Source organism: Panicum hallii, chromosome 3 (assembly GCF_002211085.1).
Source record: "Panicum hallii strain FIL2 chromosome 3, PHallii_v3.1, whole genome shotgun sequence".
NCBI lineage: Eukaryota > Viridiplantae > Streptophyta > Magnoliopsida > Poales > Poaceae > Panicum > Panicum hallii.
Window position 1 is genome coordinate 19,955,480 of NC_038044.1, and position 20,668 is coordinate 19,976,147.

Below are 20,668 nucleotides of genomic sequence, written 5' to 3' on the forward strand. Positions count from 1 at the left end.
GAATCTGCTTTGCAGGCACCATCCAATTGCATAGTGAAATGGCAGCTGGTAGCGGCAGACAGCGAGGAGAGATGCTAATTTTGTTGGAAATGGGCAATTCTTGGACCTTCTCATGGATCCAGGTTTTACTTGTAAGATATCATGAAGCTCTCTTTTAGCAAATTGCGACCACATTCATTCAGATATTAATTACCTCAAACATATTCAGAGCCACTTCCAGTCAACCGAACAAAAACAGCCTACTCTTTTCACACGGCAATCGAATGCAAACTTCAGTGACGCCTTTAAACAATGAGTTCAGGATCCTCCCAGATAGAATGTGATCCTTTCAGAATCTACACGTACTGAAATGTTGAATCAAAGAGTGACTATTCAGTCAACAAAAAGGCATGTGGCCTCTTGGTTTTGCAGTCAGGTGCCCTATGGCCCCCAACGATGTCATATATATGAATGTAGTACCAGGTGAGTGACGTGGTGTGTGGCAATGGCAGTATTATTCAAAATTTCAGTGAAAAGGGAGGCGTTAATGGCTATAAATCTACAATAGCCGTACATAATACACAAGCATCACATTCCTTTCCAACATACAGCTGTAGCAATTTATCCCTTTTTCTACCAACCACAGGTGTGACTTGGTGGCTTTTAAAATGACATGTATGTTGACTTGAATTCAATCTTGCCATTTTTTCACAATATTTCTGCAGCAATCTGAATGTTCCACATCTTTGTTTAGACAACAGAAAATTATATTCTCCAATCTCACATGCCGGCTTGAAAAGAGAAATCAGCATAAAAGCTACCGTGCTATCCATGAATGAAAACCACATATTTCAGTAGAACTGTATGACTTGAGTAAGAACTTACAGTATGCCTGCATGATCCCAGTCCACGAGATGAGCAGATGTTATCGGTGGCATGAAAGGCCCTGCATGGAAGTGAATAAGCTCTTCTGGACTTCTAAAACCTACAACTTCATTTTTTCATCAATATGTGTACAGGTTTCACATTTGTCTCTCTCTCACTATAAATTCTTGCGCCTATGCTTTGTGTCAATTTCTCCAGACCTGATTGACCCATATTCTTCTACATGTGATGGTTGTCAGAAAACTGCAAATAATAAGGTATAATTTCACCTTGAGTTTGTTTCTCTTGAATGGTTCCAACAGAACTTCCCAGATACATTTATACTAGCAAAAAAAGGTTGTCATCATTTTGTGTTGTTTTTCTCAAACACAAAACTGGTGAAATAATGATGTAACGCTAATAATGATCTTATTGCATGAATCATCTTTACCTGAACCTGATGAATTATTAGTTACCATACAACTGGCCTAGTTCCAGTCCTGTGCAAAGTTTCAACAAACTTTATGCTAAAGATGAACAATAGGAAACTGGGAGTGTAGTAAACATACTACCTGATTGGACAATATGCTGGATACAAGCAGAATAAAACCAATAACTCTGGACCTTCCTCAGAGTCTTGGACACCAGCTTCTACACTACCAATGACCCATCTTCATAATGGCATTTTTGTACTCAAGTTTGTACTTAGTATAGTCCAGCTATGTATATGTTTCACCAGAACAGAGAAAGAAAAACTGTGAGGTGGTGCCCAGTTTGACCACCCAAATTGTCAAGAACAGTTCCCATACTGGGACTATTGGTAAAAAGGCAGGGTGCTATTTTCCAATATTCTTTGAATCTAGACGCAATAAATACTCCATAAATAACATATATGTATTGAAAAAAAACTGAAAACAAAAACTAAAAGGGTACATGTACCCTAACTCACACAACACAAAAAAAAAAGACACAAGGAAGAAGGAACACAAAGCTTGGTTATACTTACACTCATTGTAAGCACGGTTCGCAGTTGCATAGTGGCATGGGTAGTACCACAAAATGAATTGGACCACCCAAATCACCAATTGAGGCAGAGTCTGTTTATTTGAATTGAGGCAGTCTTTTATTCAAATAAAGTTGGACCACCTCAAATGATCCAACTGGATTATTATACATCACATTTGGATGGAAACATGTGGATCGGTAAGCCTGCAACCTTGTGCGCACCACCAAATACATTGAGGCTCTGCTACCAATTATTAAGTTCTACTTTTAGTCCTAACCAAGCTGCATGATGGGTTACAACTTACAATACAATTGTAGATCTATCGTGGAATGGACATAAAGACAATGAAACCTGTTGGTGTTCTTCAGTGCATGTCTAGCCTGCATCTAGCCTGCAGAATTTTTTTTGGAAAGACGCAAATCAATAACAGACAATGCATGTGTTTATTTAGCCAGTAACAAGGCACAAGCAGGACTAAACCAGATAGTGTGTACACCTAATGATGACAATATCAAGTTCGCGCAGATGAAAAGAACAGGGCAGAGCCCTTGATTTTACATGAACAAGTACTCGTACAGCAGAAAATGGCCACTAAAATTAAAATACTGAACCAGTTTAGTAGACGAGAGAAAATTACTGCTTCATGCAACACAAAATCAATTAAATAGAAAATGGGAGGACATGTCAAGATGGCAAATAAAATTTCAAGACAGCATCACATCTAGGTACACAAACACTAGATATACATAATATATGAGGGTACTCAGGTGGAAAACAAATGTTAGGAACTAAGATAATACTTGTACATCAGAAATTTATGAGCATACCTTAGAATAAATCAATCTGATGATGAAGACTGCCATCAACTTACGCAGGAGCAATCTGATTGTAAGTATAAACAATGTTTGACTCGGTTGGTGGATAATGTATCTTCAAAAACATTCCTTTAAGTTGGTCGTGAGAAGTCATCTCCTCCAAAACCTTATCTTCTGAAATCAACTTAGAACAGTGCTCCATTTCAGCTTTAGATAGCATGTTCCTAACATTATTGAACTCGTCTTCTGTAGAGAAGACCAACTTGGACAGGTGATCCTTTTCCGCTTGCCTGTCATATTTGTCACCTTCACCTGTTCCATAAGTTATCAAATTGTATGTATATACAAATTTCTTCTGACCTATCCTAAACGCTCTGCTGATGGCTTGCCTTCCAACAGCTGGGTTCCAAACAACATCTAGAAGCACAACTCTTGAAGCTCCTGTCAAGCTAATCCCTTCACAGCAAGCTCTTGTGGATGCAAGTAACACCCTGGAGTCATTATTTGGATTATTAAAGGCTTCAATCGAAGCCTGGCGATATCTTGGAAGGATCTTTCCATCCATTTGAAGAATTTCCTTCCCTTCTCTCCACTTAAAGAACTTGCGAAGATGCTCTTTTATCAGTTCTAGTGGCTGAATAAATTGGCTAAAAATCAAAACCTTCTCTCTTAGTGCCTCGCACAAACGAACAACTTCGATTACAAATCTGGTTTTTACCCCTTCATAGGGATTTGACCTCAATCTTTGAAGCATAGATTTATCAATAAGTGAAGCTTCCTCCTCAGACATGTTAATGGCTGTTACAAGGGAAGGGTGTGTAGAAGCTAAAGAAATTACATATTCATGCTCAAAGTTGTTGCCAGAACCAATGTTTTCCACCTTTCTAATAATACTCTTTTGAAGGGGAAGTGGTTTCAGAATAATCACGCTCTCTCTGAGCCCTGGAAGAGTTCGAAGAATGTTACCATTATGGATATGAACAAATGGTTTCAATATTGATCTTACTTTCTCTGCATTATCATCAGTTACATTGCTAGTTAGTGAAGCCCAAACTCCTTTTTCATATTTATCAGAAAACTTATCCTTTTGCTTCTTTGAGACATAGTGCCTTCGACCCACTCTTGCTTTAGTCAGAAACATTTCACCAAACCTAGGCCTTACCAAACAAAGAATGTTGTAAAGCTCAAGAAAATTGTTCTGAAAAGGAGTTCCAGATAGAATTATACGTTTCTCTGTTTTAACTTTTCCTAGTGTCTTCCACATGACACTACGATCATTCCTAGGTGTGTGTCCTTCATCAAGAACAAGCAAGCCAGGGTTTTCAAGAAGAATGCTTCGCACTTTGTTTTCTTCTGTGCAACCAGGTTTTTCAGATGTTAATTTCGTATAAAGGCCATAACTTATTCCAAGAATACCATGCCCCTTGTTCCATGAAAGCAGTTTCACAAGTCTTGTCAACTTTTCTGTCCGATGTTCTTTCTTTATTAACTTACATATGTCTCGGTCCTCTTTTCCAGTGTAATCAGTTGTATTCATTATATGAAAAGGAACATCAATATTCCATTTCTTAAATTCCTCATCCCAAGCAAAAAGCATCCCACGAGGTGCAATAATCACTGGCCGGCAGTCTGGAAACACTTTCATATATGTCTGGATAAATACAATTGCTAATCGTGTCTTCCCTGTCCCTGGAGCATGACAGATCACACATCCTCCAACAACATCAGGCTTTGCTCCATGCTTCAGCTCATCAAGCCTAATATCACCAACTAGATTCGTCCACATAAATTCAAATGCTTCACGCTGATGCTCATACATAGTACTAATGACCCCTGGAATCAGATCCCACACTGTTCCATATAGATGGAAATCTTGAGAGTGCTCGGTGCCACTGTCTGCTTCTTCATAAAGGTCATGAAACATCAATGCATTCTTCACACCTTTGGCATTTGGCCATGCAGATTTTTCGGCAAAACCTGAGACCTGAAAGAAAATATTAGTTAAATGACCAGACTTACAAGCTTGTGCTGTGGAAAGCAAGCTAAATGCATTACGGTCATAACAAACTTACCAATGATGGGAACATGAATTTGATTTCCAGATTTACTAAGGAACAATATTTGCATCTGATTCCAATTTGATCATCAATGATAAATTCATGCTTCCCTCGAGAACAAGGTGTTACTGGGGCAAGAGCAAAATCTAGTTGATTGCCCTCTCCTTGACCCTACAACACAGGATAAGCTAATAAGTTCAGTTTGGCCACTTCCACTGGATATAAGTAGCGTATCAAAGTGTCCGGCATGATAGAAACTCTTGCATGATTACAAGAAAATAAACAGTAAAATCAAGCAGCATATCCAGGATGTATGTATGACCTTGAAATGCTATCCCACTTTTACACAAAAATGGTAGGAGATGTTTAGTTTCTAAAAGATGAAAACTTTTTATGCTGAATAAAGAGTAGAAATCTACCAGTAGCATCAGGTACGCAGAAATGCTATGTATGTTTGAGTCAGCTCAATGATACCAAGTTAGTAAATTGCATTCCAAAAAGAACAAACATGAAACTTTTAAGAAAAAAACAAACATCTCTGCTTCCTATTTGTCTGGGAACATTAACCATAGTGCCATTCACAAAGATCATAATAAATAAATTGTTATTTACCCTTAAGGCTATCACCCAAAAAGTTACAGTTCTGAGTTTCTGTAGAATACCTTTTAAGTGCACTTTTAATCTTGCAGAAAACACTTTTAATATTTACTAAACTACTCTGTTCTGGCAAATGATGTTGGTTTCCTGTGTATTAGCTGTAAACTATTATGACATAGACCACTGTGGGAACATTGAAGAAGGTAGCCGAACTGAAGAAGACAGTGCAGAGGGAACTCCTTATAATGCTTTAATGGTTCTTTTTATGTACATTTTCAGCCTCACTAGTGTTGCTGCAGAAGGTTTGCTTATTCCTGTGCTGTATTTGTGGACAATAAAGTGTAAGGTTCTAAATGAACACGATACATCTATACATTCAGAGATATTGAAGCTATTGGTCAGAGCACCGCCCTGTCAAGGCGGATGCTGCAGGTCCGAGCCCATGTTTATAGGTTGAATGTCACGTGCAAAGGCTTTTCAGAGAAGTGTTGTATTTATCACACAGCGTTCAAATGTTCTTCTCCTGTTGCAATGCACATGAAAGATGTGGACAATTCACACACAAGAGAAAAAAAAACACAGATAGTTTATGCTTAATGAAGTTAGCTCTTGCAGTTTCTTATAGGCAGCTATGTCAATCCATATAAGGTACAAACTTATATAAGATTTGTTGTTTTTTTTCTTCTTATAGAGCTAAAAGTAAACTAGAGTGGATCCGTGACATGATAGAGCTCTCTGCATGGAATTGTCACGAATTCCATAATAATCTGCCTCAAGTTGGACATTATTACTTTATAGTTCTAGTCATAGAGTTGGTGTTCAAATAAATCGACCACCATATATTTATTTTTTGCAAATGTCTAAATGAGTACCAAGGAAATGAAAAACAGTACCACACGTATGCAGAAATGAAACTGTACCTCATCATCATAATAAGTGCCAATATTCTCCGACTCTAAAGCAAAGTCAAAGTCAGCCCACAACATATCCAATGCACCATCTTGCTCTGGTTTGTCAGCTGGTACCAAATCTTCATCTCCAAATGAAAATACCAACGGATGCATTTCCTTGAAAATAAACTGGAGCTGAGGATTCTGATCAAATGGGAAAGTTTCTCCATTTTTATCACCGCTCATTTTATCTATCAAAAGCTTCAGAAGAGACTGTCTCTTCAGCATGGTTGCATGGCCAGATTTCTTCCCTGATTTGGACGATGGATGCTTCTTTTTCCTCCCAACTTTATGATCACCATCCTTGAATCCATACCTTTTGATCTGGCCAGAACCCGACGAACTCGAATCTGAGTCCAAATCCTGCTCATACAAAGGATGTGTCTTCATCCCAAGCTTAACCTTTTTCCTCCTCTCAAGCTCCCAAGTAAATCGTGATTGCTTTTGTTGCTCGGTAAATGTGTCATTGCCATTGCCCACAGCCACAGGGTTCCATCTGGTAGCTTTCATAAAGGAGATTGGCTGAGAAATATCGACACTTGCATCTTCATCCTCCTCCCACTCAATATCATATCTTGAGGTAGGAACAGTAGTATCCTCATATCTTGAGGTAGGAACAGTAGTACCGATCATGTCATCATCGGATGTGTAAATCCTGTTCTTGAGTTTTCTCCTCTCAGCCTCTTCCTCTTCCTCCTCTTCCTCCTCCTCTTCTTCATCTTCATCAGAAGTTTCACTACTGTCATCATCATTGTTGTCCTCTTCATCAAGTTCAACTTCTGTGTCATCCTCCTCCTCTTTTGGCTCATCAGACAATGCGTCAAAATATGTATCGTATGATAGCCTATCTTGAATCATCCCCCACGAAGATCGAGTTCTCCATGCAACACAAGATGGAATTGTTGGTAACTTGGCTTGCACTGATGCCTTCCTGGAGGGGGCACTACTCACGTTTTCGAGCACCTTGACTTCTTCCTCATCAGAGTCTAGAATTTCTACATGCAAGCCCTGTTGACTAGAACCTGGAGCTGCTTCACCCTTTGATTCCACCTCATCCTTGATACCTGCTTCCTCCTCCTCTGCCTCCGCCTCTGCCTCCTGACACCTCCCTTCACTCAAAACAACATTATGGTTCACCAAGTCTTGCATTTCCATCTTATCATGGTCTTGTATTGGTTCTGTCATGCCACCTTCATCAGCATCATCCATAAAATCGCCATCATCAGCATCATCATCGAACTCCATCTCATCCTCTGCCTCCCAATCCACTCCATCTGCATCCGAGTCTCCACCATTGCTGTAAGCACGGATTACATCTCCAACAAGCTGTTCCTCATCATCGAACTCCATCTCATCCTCTGCCTCCCAATCCACTCCATCTGCATCCAAGTCTTCACCGTTGCTGTAAGCACGGATTACATCTCCAACAAGCTGCTCCTCCAACATCTCGTCGTCATAGTCATCTTCAAAGGGTGCCATCTCCTCAGCCACTACATTCACAATCGGTGCCTGCTCTCTGTTCCCAGAATCCCTCGTGTTCTCGTCGACAATAGAGCCATCATCTCGCCCACCTCCCTCATCACCAGCACCTTCCACTTCCTCTGCATCTCCCGAGACCACCTCGTCCGTGCGATGATTCAAATCCAAAGCAGTGACCTCCCGGGCTACGCAAGGCTCCAGAATCTCGTCCCCACCAGTGGCTCTGCGACGATCCCTGTTGCCCTTTTTATCAGTGGCGCTTCCAGTGCGAGCCTCCCCATTCCCGCCATCAGAAGCGTCATCGCGTCTCCCGCCGTCGTCATCACTTTCATTGCCACGTGACACATTCACCCGTTCTCCACGGGCTGGCGCCTCCACCTCTGTTTCCGCCTCCGACCCCTTGCCCCTGCGCTTCCGCGCGCGGGCCGTGCTCGCTGGCTCCGACGCTCGCCGCGAGCGGTTGCGCCCGCGCCCGCGCCGCTTATCTCTCGGCGTCGACCTCGAGGCCCCGGCGGCCTTGCTGCCCCGGCCACCGGGCGCCTCCGCGACATCCGAGCTCGCTCCCTTCCTCCTCCTCTTCGCCCCGGACTCCTCCGGCGCCGCCACCGCAGCCTCCATCGCCCGCCTCCGCGATCGCGTCCGCATCGCTACCGCCCCCGCCGGCACCATCATCGGCGGCGGCGTAGCCGAACGCGGAGGCGAGGCAGCCGCCGCCGAGCCCCCGCGCCTGCCCGCAGCGCCGCCCGCCGCCTCCCTGCCCCTGCCACCGCCGCGTTCGTCGTCGTCGTCGTCGCCGAGGTCGATGACAACGACCGGCCCCTCGCCGCGTCGGCGCGCGCGGGAGGAGGACGGCGCTCCCGCTCGCGCCGCCGCCGGGGACTCGCCGCGGCGGCCGCGGGCGCGCCGCCCGGCGCGATCCATGCGCGGGGGTGGGGGCGGCGGATTCTGCTGCTGCAACGGCGCGGCACCGGGTGGGGGAATTGAAGGGTGGGGGGTAGTTGACAGTACGGTGGGGGAGGGAGGTTTATGTCCCCGGGAGGGACGCTGACGGGTGGGCCCAGGGAGGGGTTTGGGGAGTGGCGCTCCGTGGGGGCGGACGACAAGGAGAGAGAAAAGCCCGGGAAACGGCGGCCGGGGCCGGGGGGCGGGGGGCGAGCCCCGAGGCGGCAGGATCGTGTGCGGCCGCACCGCGCTGTGGCCGGATGCCGCCCGGGAATCCGGGATGGATCGTGGATGGCAGGATGCTGCATTGCTGCTCCAGCGTGTCCCGTCCCGGTCACCCTTTCCGCCGCAGCGAGCGCGTGGCAGCGGCAGAGGATTCGGATTCGATAGCGACGCACGCTTTATTCGATTCGCTGATGTTTTTGGAAACGGTCAATGCGAGCGTTAATGGCCGAGCAACTCCGGCGGAACCTGTAAATAAATCTATATTTTCAATTTAAAGAATGGAATAAAAAATTATATTCCAGCAGATTCTCCACTAAACCTTCTATTTTGGAGATGCTTTCAAATCTCTTCCTGCACCCTCTCTGGAGAGTTCCTGTCCACCGATAAATGGATTTCACCCTTTAAATTAAATAAAGAGGGTGAGATCTAGAGCTCACTGCTCGAGTTGAGATAAAAAAACTGGCCCTTAAAAAATAAAATAAATAGAAAAAACTCTTACTTAAGAAATGGAGGATCTGATTTAAGACTTATTGCTGGAGATGCTCGCCTCTCCTTCGGTGGGAGAAATCTACGATGGAATATTTAGTTTCATGCTTTTACCGTTCGTGCTTTATTATGTTCAATCAATAGTGTTGACACAATGGTTTCATGTTACTTTGTGTATGTAGGCTTAATGGAAACGCATAGTTAGTCTGCAAAAGCAAGTGAAATTGTAGAATGGAGTAATTTAAGGTTCGCACCGTACCTAAGTTTTTTTTTCAAGCTTAGATGTAGGATAAAGCTCTGAGCCAAATTGCCTTGTCGGGTTTAGCAAAAACAAATGTTGGAAGGGACTAAAATCTAGAGGGAGGATTGCCTAGTCATTTTTTGTTCATAAGGCGTGGGTTTATATGTTTGTTTAGATATTTGGATAATTCAATTCTTATGATCTTAGTCTGCCTTCGCTCGACACGATAAACATTTCTTGTCTCAAAATTTGTCCATAATATCACTACCCTACTTCGTTTCATAACACATATGAGTATGCAGCACAACGGTGTCGAAAACACCTTTTGTAAACAAGCGCAACCATAATAAGACCATAAACGAATATTCCCGCTAGAATATTGCCATGGGTCTAAAAAAATATGAAGAGGACCACTAATATGAAATGTATATATATGGCATCTACTAATAAGCTATATATATAGCATACATAACATCTTTAAAGAATATTTTTAACAACTTTTTAATTGGGAATAAGTAGTACCTTTTAAGTGGGTTGATTATTCTTCTACGGAAAGTAAATGCATCAAAGCAATTGTGTAGCTTACGATATAACCGGAATCACTCTTTTTTTTCATACTTTCACTAGTAAAGCATAGGTTACACACCGTTTTATACATATGTTTGCTATTAAGATGCAATATGCATATAATATATTGTCGGTATATTTTAAAGCTTAAATAAATATAAAAGGTCACCTTTAAAATTTACAAAAGTATAATATCAATATATAAATATCGGCGCATGCCTTGTAAGGCATGCAGAACATGTGAAAAGAATTACGTGCCCCTGGCTACTCAAATTGAGCCATCTATCATCATAAAGGTCACATGCATGAACTGCACACATCTCCTTTGAAGTTAGCAAAAGTATCTTTTTCAGAGATAATTTGTTTTTTAGTGCCTGGTTCTCCATGAGACATGCCTCGAAATCTACTGACCTTTTGCACGACCCTATAGGTCCTCCTAGCATATTAGTCCTAGGCGCAAAAGTCGAGCTTAAGCTTGCGCGTTACTATTAGACTAACAAATGGTTTACTCAGAGCATCATTATCCCTTCTTAGCATGTTTAATAATCTGTGAGGTCCAATAGAAAAATGATCTAGTATGGCAAATGGCCTCAGATTGAAAATATACACAGGATTTGAGTTCAACTAATTCATCTTATCTAGTAATAAGCCAGTTAATTCATTACTGGATTCTCGTATGAATTTGGTGGTATTTCTGATTTCTGTACTAAATAGAGTAGTAGTATGATTTAGTGGTATTGAGATGGATAAATATATTCCATTTCTAACACTAATAAATAAGTGATCTTAATTAGTTAATACTATGCAAATATGTCCGTGCGTTACTACGGACAAAGTTGGTATAAGCATCGGATACGTATAGTTGCCCATACATTAATTTGCAGTGATCTATGTGATCGAGTCGTAGACGGAGGGCTGGTCCGACTCTCGTACGGGATGGACTAAGCCCCGCCTGTCAATGACACAAAGCTGACCAACCAAAAATTTACGTGGAAACCTTACGTGCTTTAGAAATATATTAGTTAATATTGAGGACTTGTTCTTCCGCAAAAGAGAAAATCTGAGTTGTTGTTCTGTCAATGTATGCCTCACACCAGGCACCAAAATAATTTGAAGGAGTCACCGTTTCTAAATTTCCTCCAATCGGTCATAGTTCATGCCACCCAACTGATTATTGGTGTTGCATACTTACCCATCTTATGTTAAGATAAAATACACCAGCAGTTCCTCGCAAAAAAAAAATACACCAGCAGTTCTTAAATTGGCTAGCGATGTCACTTAGGCCATTAAACCATCAATTTATATTGCCCTATTTGGTCACTAATTTTTGTGATGGATGATATGTAAATGCCAAGTAGGCTAATTAACACTAAATATAGAGGTTTGGACCTCCCTAAGCTACTTCGCAAGTTTAGGGATATTAATTGTAAATTAACAGTAGGACCTTAGATAACATTCTTCGATAAACTTAAGGATCGGTTATATATTTTACTCAAAATTTATTTCATTGGATGACATGTGCATCTTGCAAGTTCAACACTGCTCTTATTTGCCACGACTCATTTTAAACTCTGTACATGCGTTGGATAAGGGGTATTGATTAACACGTGGCCCGAAGTATAAAAAGACACTATTATAAAACTTGTCTTTCCTCACCTTATAGATGTTTTCTATTACACAGTCTAATCCGTTTGCATGTTCTTTAATCAATATGTACCATGTAGACTGCTTCCAGAAAACTCACGGTAGTTTATCTATTTATACATGACCTTGGGCGTCCGGAGTGCATAAGAGCGAGGTAGACTTTAAGGTGGGATGACCCAGTTCTAGAGACCCTCTGGTATAAGATCGACTTTAAAAGGTTTAAGATATCTACCCACTGCGTCCAATAATCTACTACTCGCATTAGGTGGTACTAAATTAAGATGTCAAGCGAAGCACACGTTGGTTACAGATGTACAAACCGCGCTGTAAGCCTGCAACAGTTGCCGCAGAAGGGCAATAAGCCAATGACAGTCCCTTCATGTTCGCGCGCGAGCAGCAATCAAGTCCAGAAGCTAGGCCAACAATTCGAAGGTTTACAACACCCAACAATTCCATGGTCCGAAAAATAAACCAATAGTTCCATTAGCTAAGCCCCACATCATGCATCTTTCTCAACAGAATTTCGGTAATATACTAAGGCAATTCAGTGTAGAAAGAATAGACATGGTAACTGCAGGACAGGAAATCAAAACCAAATTTTTACTTTTTCGTCATGCATTTTTTTTTATCATCACGCGAAATGTCAGATAATGTAAGTTGCTCCTAGTTACAACAAAAAATCACTGTACTAAGGTGTCCGACTGAAAAATGCTCAAAGCTCAGTGTCCATACAAGAGTTGAAGGGAAATTGATACCAAAAGAGAACTGAGGACCAGATGCTTCAGCACAATCTGTGCAAACACGTACAGATGCCACACGTTCTAACTGGAGCAAGCTCATGTATCCCATAAATCACACTCTCCACTCATGCATCCCATAAAAAGCATACAGTTTTAGGAGCCTTCCTTACGGAATTGGTTAGCTATAATGCCCTGTGCACGACTCGGTAAATTAGAATCATCTCTTCAGTTTCCTCTCCACCAGTGATGGTGACAGCTCAGTTGATTGTGTCAGCATCCTTCGGTGTAGTTTTATGACTTCAACACAATCCTCCTTTTTTTCAGATAAATAGTGGAACCGTCTCCCAAAGAATATTTTAAAAATCAACATGCCAGTAAGAAAAGAATGGTGCCTCCAAACTTGTTTCTTTTACTCTGCATATCCAAATTCTGGATCCATATCAAGTTTACGTTTTAAATGAGACTTTTCAGCACTGCAAAACAGGAGATTGACATGTTCAATTATGAAGAGAGCTAAGTACACAAATGGTATATGCATATAGAACAGATGCATTGCTCATAAATACATTGATACAAGTTTTACTCAGCAAGGTTAGTGTTGTTTACCTGTTCAATGTTGGCCTAGGAGCAGGTCGTGTGCCAAACACAGCTCCAACATCAACTGACATTGGGATTCTAGAACTATGACTGGACATCTCATCAGTGTGCCTCATCCCAGAAGGATGCTCATCCACTTTATCTGCCCTGTGCATATTAACTTCCAGACCTTCATGTGCTGTCACCCTCCGTAACTTTCTTGGCGGGGAGAGCACCACAGGGCCATCCTGCAGGTTCAGGTCAGGTATCTTGTTATTCCCTGAATCTCCTTTCCGGCGTGGTCTTGGAAGCTGTGATGGTCTTGTTGGAGCTGGTAACGATGAAAAGTACCTTAAGGAAACATAAACATGGTTCGTCATGCATACAAGCAAGAGAATAAAACTTGAGTTTCCAATCAGTCATATTGTAATACCTGTGTTCTAGAGCCTGCTGGGCTGTGATTCTTGCCTTTGGGTCGTATGTTAACATTTTTGACAGAAGATCCAAAGCATCATCACTGGCCATCGGTAATAATGTACGTAGTGGAGGAGCAGCAACATATTGGTATTCAACATAATCCGGAAGATAAGCCATGTCAGGCCATTGAGAAGGCTTTGGGGTCCCCAATGCTGCAAAAATCTTCCCAAGTTGATCAATGTCGCTAGAACCCTGCAAAAATAACCTTTTTGTGTCAATAACATAATAGAATTGCTACCAATTGACTTTAATATAGTTTCAGTTTCAACATCTAGGTACACTGTTAAACAAGAAAAACCAAAGCATGGTTCTTGGTAGTGCTAACTCTACGGTTTAGTAAAAAAACAACTGCTGGACATCAGTAAGCCCTAGCCTAGGATTTTGTTTCTCATTCAAATCGTTTAAATTATTTTCAGTTTAAATTTCTTGATGCAAGAATAAAGAGAAATAGGACCCTATATTAAACTAAGAAGTGCAGCTCGCTTCGTTGGAGGCATCCCTCGTGCCCATGCTTTGCTTTGCTGGTTCAACTCTCCTGGCAAGCAGAGTATATAATTTTTTTTTTCATTTCCAAATGGTGAGAACCATATTTGATATGTCAGTGAAAAAAAATTGAGAAAAACAACACCTCAAGCAGAGTTCAAACCAGGACAAGGTCAGAAGAACTAACTGCAATATAGTGTTGTTTTAATACTTTTAAAATTCTTAAATATTATTAATTTCAAACAAAAGTGAAAAGTGTTGGCCAGTTTAAATTTTTGCCAGGACTACCCAGTAAGGGCCTTAACGGCAAAGATTTTGAAGAAATGAAATCATTAACACTATTTCTATGTCATAACAAAACACTCTCCCTATTACTCACTCTCTTTTTGCACATCACTTAGTGTCTGCTACTCTAGTGGCACACGTGCAAAGAGGATCAGATGCACCAATGAATTCCAGAAAATAAAACCATTAACACAAAGGATCCTTATAGAGTTTAGAAAGAACCAAACTCACAATCCATTTGCAAGAATTCTAGTCAAGTGGTAACTGAACTCAAAACATTTAGTTGACTTCTAAATATTCAATGTAAGGAAGTATTTGGTTACGGCATTTATAGGTACTGAGAAATATTTTACTGAAAACACTTCCATTGAAAAAGAATTATATTTTTAAAAGCGGCTATTATATAGAAACAGATAAATCTAAGAAACATTTCAATCAGCTGCAATTTTACACCCAAAAAGCTGCATAAAGTAACAAGCTCACATGAAAGGTGCAACAAGATTGCTTTCCTCATATGGATTAAGGAACCTTCATACCAGGTCATATCAACTTTCGACAAGCAATTGAACTTCGACAAGATCAACACTTCAGCTACTAAGAACTTGACTTCAACAAGAAATAAACTCATAACAGTACTGGACATCTGTTATCTACACCTTGTGTAACAGACATATTTGTACTTTTTACCGTACACTTCTAGAGATTAAAGAATGCATAAGATATTTTCATAAAAGCACAAGTGATAATCACTAGATATTTTTGCACAACCTTTTTGCAGATATACATATTTTAACATAATGCACATATATGGACTATTCGAGAATTCTTTTGAACTGTATAAGTGAAATCTCAAAACTGGGTACCATCTACACGATGTCCTCCCCATGAGAGAAGAAGGGATAATAAAATGCATAGCCATTTATTCTAGATGGCAGATTTAGTCCCAAACAAGTTGGGTAGGCTAGAGTTGAAACCAGCTGGGTCAATAAAATGGTTGGCCATGTCTTCTAAATGGCAGATCGAGTCCACAAAATTTTAAATTCAATGCAGAATGATAATGATAACTAGTAAGCAAGTAAAAACTTGATTTTTCAAATGTACAACCACCCAACAAGTTTTCACTACCTAGAATAACATTTTCTCTTTTTCAAGAGGAGGAGGTGGGGGGGGGGGGTACTCTACTCTCAGCTCTATGCTGCTGTCCAAAGGAACTTTACGAGCACGCACAGAACAGGAAAACACAATGCAGTAAAACAACAATTTACAACAAAACCTTTTAGTCCAAATCAAGTTAGGGCAGGCTAAATATGAAACCCATCAAAAATACAATGAATAGTTCTCCATAAAAAGAGTTTGTTAGCTCTTGCAGATCCAATGCATGACAGACCTCAGATCACATGCTGCAATAATTCACCTTCCAGCATAAATGCTACTATGAAGAAACAGCACAATTGGGGTGGCCCCAAATCTGCAGCAAGCACTCCAGGCTTTCAAGGATGAATACCTTCAATGGAGGTTCTCTGGGGCTAAGGGGCTTGCTGCCTTGAGCCCAGGAAGGTTGGTAGAGCAAGCTTAGGCTGATAGGGGTTGTGTGGTCAGGTCCTAGGTTCACCATTCTATGTAATAGTTCTACCAGGTTCTGCAGCCCTCAACTCTGCAAGGTGAGGTGCTGCCCGTTGTAATTGGACCAACCCTTTTCCTCTTAATACAAAGATACGCATCTCTCCTGCGTGTTCGAGGAAAAAAAAGAAACAGCACAATAGCAAGAACCTGGATGAGTGCTGCAATGGTACTTCACACACACACTTTCAAATAACATTTGGTTCAAGAGATGGAAAGGAAAGAAACAAGAAAAGACTGATATAGCTTTTCAAGAAAGCATAATCCCACATAGAATTTGTTACTATTGCTAGGAACTCTTTTTCTTTCTTTCTTTTTCTTTGCTCCTTTACCCTTTTTTTTACCTTATCTCGTGTTGGGTTTTACCTCTAGCCTACCCCAACTTGCTTAGTAGGTACATAAGGATTGTAATTTTGTTCATAACATTTAATGATAGAAAAAAGAAGCAATTGATATCAAGTATAGCCTAGTGCCGCCTTCTGTTGAACCCAGTTACAAAATCAAACCAGCCAATGACTAGTTCAGACTACAACAACCATAATGTATTATGGTAATGAGTAGACAAAAGTTAGATAATGAGTAGACAAAAATTAGAGTCAGGCTTAATATACCTGAAGCTACCTAAATGGGTTGCTAAAATGCTAGGATTGTGTGGCTGGGTGCAATTAAATTCCCGTTTTACACAACCTACAGTCAGAGCTTTCCTCAGAGAGGCAATTACAGTGTTTGGCCTAATTTAATTATTTAGCAGTTCAAAGCAAGGCTGATTGTAGCATCAGTCCTATCACCTAACTAGGAACAGATAGTTTTCCAGTTTTTCCAATCAAAACAATAGTCTAGTCCTGGTATGAAAATGACAATTGATGTACAAATCGGGTTAACACGTGCAGTTAGAATCAATGAACAAATCATCTTAGTCATGGACATAAAATTCTGAGCATAGAAATATTTCTTGGTCTTGAATAGAATGGAATGAACAACAAAGTGTTCCATTGAAAGAATTAAGATGTCGTTGTTAACCTGGAGAAAGGCTCGGCGAGTGAGCAGTTCAGCAAAAATACATCCAGCAGCCCAAATATCCACCGCAGATCCGTAATGCTTCGAGCCAAATAATAATTCTGGTGCTCGGTACCACCGTGCAAAGACCTACATGTTAAAAAAAGTTAACATTAAAGTGTCCACCAGAACCAGGATAAATAAATCTAGTTGAAGGAATGAAATATAAGGGAAATGCAGTGAGGAAAATCACACTAATGGTAACTGAGCAGCACAGAGAATTAGAGTCGGTCCTTGACTGTGTAGTACATAATGCTACTGAATAGGATCTATGATTAGCTGAACTTCCAGGTGAGATGTATTGCTCAGATGAAAATCAGTGATTGTGCTTATGTAGGAAAATGATGTCCTTTGCAAATAAATAATATATTTAGCAGTTAGCACCTTTCCTAATCAGCAAGCTGGAAGTATACTTCCCAAATAAATGTTTTTAGCACTTTTTTCTGAATTGGTTCATGCAAGGAGAACAGCAATCTAAAAGCTCATAGGGGGCATTTGGTTTCTGGATGAGCCTAGCCTGACTCGTATCTAGGAGCCAGGCTCCCACGGGCCAGGTTCAATCGATACAGGAGTGGTTTGTTTGGTTGCCCATTTTTGTCCAGCCAAGCTACAGATAGAAGTTGTTTGGTTCCCCTCGCGAGTACATGTCGCATGAGAAGAAATATTTAGAACAAGTGTTATTATGATATTTATTTTGTATAAGTATATTTTTATACCCCTTAGTTTACTACATCAAGTCTTAATCAACTATGAAAAAACACTAATATTATTTAATATAGAGTAATTATCTAGTAATACCATCATTAGCCGTAAGCCAGCTCGCATGCAGCGAGCCAGGCCCGCTGGAAACGGAAATAAAAATCATTTCCCGGGAGCCAGGCCGGCTGGACTCTTTTGCATGCAGCTGGACAGGCCCAGGTCTCCAATCAACAAGGACCTGCATCCCACCAGCCTGGTCGGACCTCATCCAGCTAACCAAACACGCCCATAATGTAGGATGTCGACTAAGATATCCTGGAAATAAAATATCTTCCTCACATGTATGTATTTTTCTCTCTCTGTACAACAGTACAACATGAGGCATTTTTCACTACTTAAGAATCTCAGCAGTTGCATGGATACTTTGCTGGCTTAAGATATTGAATCATTTGTATAGACAATTTCTACTGGAAGGGCTCAAAATAAAGCTCCAAAATAGGTTACAGTTAATAAATCACAAAAAAAACTGGCAAAAGTTGACCTACCTGACACATTCTGATTATTACTGTTCTTTCAAAGGAATTACATAGGATCAACAAAATATTGGCATGCATGTGTCGTGTTTTTCCTTCGTTAAAAAAACTAAAGCCATTTATCATAAATATCCAGAGGAATTGAAGGAATACATTGCATAAGAAACTATAACAATACAAGAGGTGCTCTAGGTGAACCTTGCTTCTGCGACCAGCTACTGAGTTCAGACTACAATTGACTGGATGCATATATACACAAGTCTATAAAAGATAACCTGGTGAGTGAAGTTCCTTCCTGGACTTCCAAACATACGTGCCAGACCAAAGTCAGCAAGCTTGAGCTGCCCATCAGCACCAATGAGTAAATTATTTGGTTTCATGTCCCTGCAAGACAGCTTGTCAAATGCTGTTTTCATCAAAAGGGAATTACTGATATAGTAGGTACCTGTGCAGCACCCATTTCTTGTGGCAGAAAGCTAGACCTTTCAACATCATCTGGGCATATGATTTTGTGTCAGCTGGAGATAATACAATGTGTTTATCTTTTATGACAGCTTCCAGATCAGTCTCCATAAACTCAAATACAAGGTGCAAGCTATCTTTGTAAGGGAAACAATCAATCAGCTCTATAATATTAGGATCTTTCAGCTCCTTCAGTAGTTTAATTTCCCTCAATGCTGTGAAGTTGACACCTTCCTTCTTTTCCCCTATCCGGATTCTCTTTATCGCGACTATATTTCCAGTCTGAAAAGAAACAACATCTCATCAACAAAACAGGTTAAACGGAAAGAAAAACTACAACAGATCTGAGTGAGCATCAACAACAGCTGGAAGACTAAACTGTGGCAACTGGCAAGGCTAAATTCATAGGCGCTTATACTTCCTTGAGAACAGAATAAACCGTGACAACGCTAAATATACAAGTCCTGATACTCAAGACCAGTGAGCACACACCCAAATCTGTTGTCACCCTTAGATACCTGGAATACACAACTACACGAGTCCCCCAAAAATTAAAAAAAATCTGGTTTCTGACAAACGGACCAATACAGCCTCCTAACTATCCCTTTCACATCAAATGGGATAATACCTGCAGCTTCACTACAAGTGAGATACCAAAACCAAAACTAAAGCTCAACCAGTCACAGTGTGGACACGGGCAGCTCAATCAACACACAGCCGAACGCTACATCAAATCACCAACTGTATTCTCATCAGACCGAGTCGCAGTAGAAGCACCCGAGCAAATCGAGAGCCGAGCTGCAACCATCCAGCGACGCCAATTCATGAGCTACGCCCAAAACCCACTATCCCCTAAGCTCCGACCCCAAGCCAGACAGATCGGACTAACCAGGCTCTAATTCTCGAGTGGTGGCCGCCCGCAGATCAGCGTGGGAAGGGTTTAGGAAAGGGATGTAGGAAGGGGGCGGACCTTGGTGTCGATGGCCTTGTTGACGATTCCGTACGTGCCCTCGCCGACAATCTCGCCCTTCAGGTAGCGGTTCACCAAGAGCTTGCCGGCCGAGTCGTCGTCCCCCCCGCCGCTGCTGGCGGCGCTCGCCATGGGAGCGGGTCCCCGCCGCCTCCGCCTCCCCCAGGGAGGGCGGCGGCGCGTCTGATTGGGGCGGCGTGCGCGGGGCCCAGCCGCGTGGAGGCGACGGCGCGGTAGAAGGGAGCGCGCGCGCCTGGGCGAGGCGAGGGAGGCAGGGGGCGGCGCGAGCTGGTCCGGGCTTTCGGCTGCGCTGCCGTTCGGCGTTCGGCACCGGGGAAGAATTGATGTTGGTTTCCGTTCACTTTATTGATTCCGGCTCTCTAGGTCTGATTTTTTTTTTCTCTTTTCCTCCTCCCGTTTCGACCGTTCGACGGACTTCTGGGCCGCGAGGTGGCTTGGGTTCCGTTGGGGCCGGTTCTTCGCCGAACCTGCTGCCAGGCTGTGAGGGTTTCGTTGCTGTGGATCATTAGAGTCGCCACAATACCATTTACAAAGAAAATTGGCCATTCCTTTTTAAAAAAATTGGCCATTGCCTTCTAACCGGTGCTGGATTCGTGTTCTACGAAACAAAGTGAAACAAAGTGAAAAAAAGATCTAGATCTGCCTAATGGGTTTTGGTTCATTAATAACATACGCTTGTGGAACTATTATCTATGAGCATGATGAGCAGGTACTATAGATGGTAAATGAATTAATAAAAGAAAATAATTAAAAAATAAAATGAAAGTTGCAAAGTGAAGAAATATGAGGGTTTAATCTGTTTATATTTTGAATTTGAGTATAGTAATATCGTACTGTCAAGAAGGAGGATATGGAATATATTCGCTTTATGTAGAAAAAGATGCTCAAGATGAT

The 20,668-nt window shown here is 41.5% G+C and overlaps 2 protein-coding genes across 2 annotated transcripts; both read right to left on the reverse strand.

Moving 5' to 3' along the window:
* Window positions 1-828: 828 nt before the first annotated feature.
* On the reverse strand, window positions 829-8,806 carry LOC112884980 (SNF2 domain-containing protein CLASSY 4-like). The gene is made up of 5 exons (XM_025950641.1): window positions 6,239-8,806; window positions 4,737-4,892; window positions 2,677-4,648; window positions 1,850-2,240; window positions 829-1,107 (listed from the first exon to the last, which is right to left on the reverse strand). Exons 1-3 carry the CDS (start codon window positions 8,666-8,668, stop codon window positions 2,717-2,719), a joined length of 4,518 nt encoding a protein of 1,505 aa, XP_025806426.1. The 5' UTR covers window positions 8,669-8,806; the 3' UTR covers window positions 829-1,107; window positions 1,850-2,240; window positions 2,677-2,716.
* Window positions 8,807-12,440: 3,634 nt separating this feature from the next.
* LOC112886434 (cyclin-dependent kinase D-1) lies at window positions 12,441-20,139 on the reverse strand. The gene is made up of 7 exons (XM_025952336.1): window positions 19,754-20,139; window positions 18,767-19,065; window positions 18,597-18,705; window positions 17,054-17,179; window positions 13,602-13,837; window positions 13,199-13,519; window positions 12,441-13,065 (listed from the first exon to the last, which is right to left on the reverse strand). Exons 1-7 carry the CDS (start codon window positions 19,883-19,885, stop codon window positions 13,002-13,004), a joined length of 1,287 nt encoding a protein of 428 aa, XP_025808121.1. The 5' UTR covers window positions 19,886-20,139; the 3' UTR covers window positions 12,441-13,001.
* Between the last annotated feature and the right edge of the window lie 529 nt (window positions 20,140-20,668).

Coding starts and splice junctions, on each gene's coding strand:
- LOC112886434 (XM_025952336.1), bottom strand. CDS start 19,885: ATGGCGAGCGCCGCCAGCAGCGGCGGGGGGGACGACGACTCGGCCGGC. Junction 17,180..18,596: donor GAAGGAACTTCACTCACCAG/GTTATCTTTTAT, acceptor TTTAACATGTAG/GTCTTTGCACGGTGGTACCG. Junction 13,520..13,601: donor CAGCAGGCTCTAGAACACAG/GTATTACAATAT, acceptor TGTTTCCTTAAG/GTACTTTTCATCGTTACCAG.
- LOC112884980 (XM_025950641.1), bottom strand. CDS start 8,668: ATGGATCGCGCCGGGCGGCGCGCCCGCGGCCGCCGCGGCGAGTCCCCG. Junction 4,893..6,238: donor GCACTTATTATGATGATGAG/GTACAGTTTCAT, acceptor CCTGTGTTGTAG/GGTCAAGGAGAGGGCAATCA. Junction 4,649..4,736: donor AATTCATGTTCCCATCATTG/GTAAGTTTGTTA, acceptor ATTTTCTTTCAG/GTCTCAGGTTTTGCCGAAAA.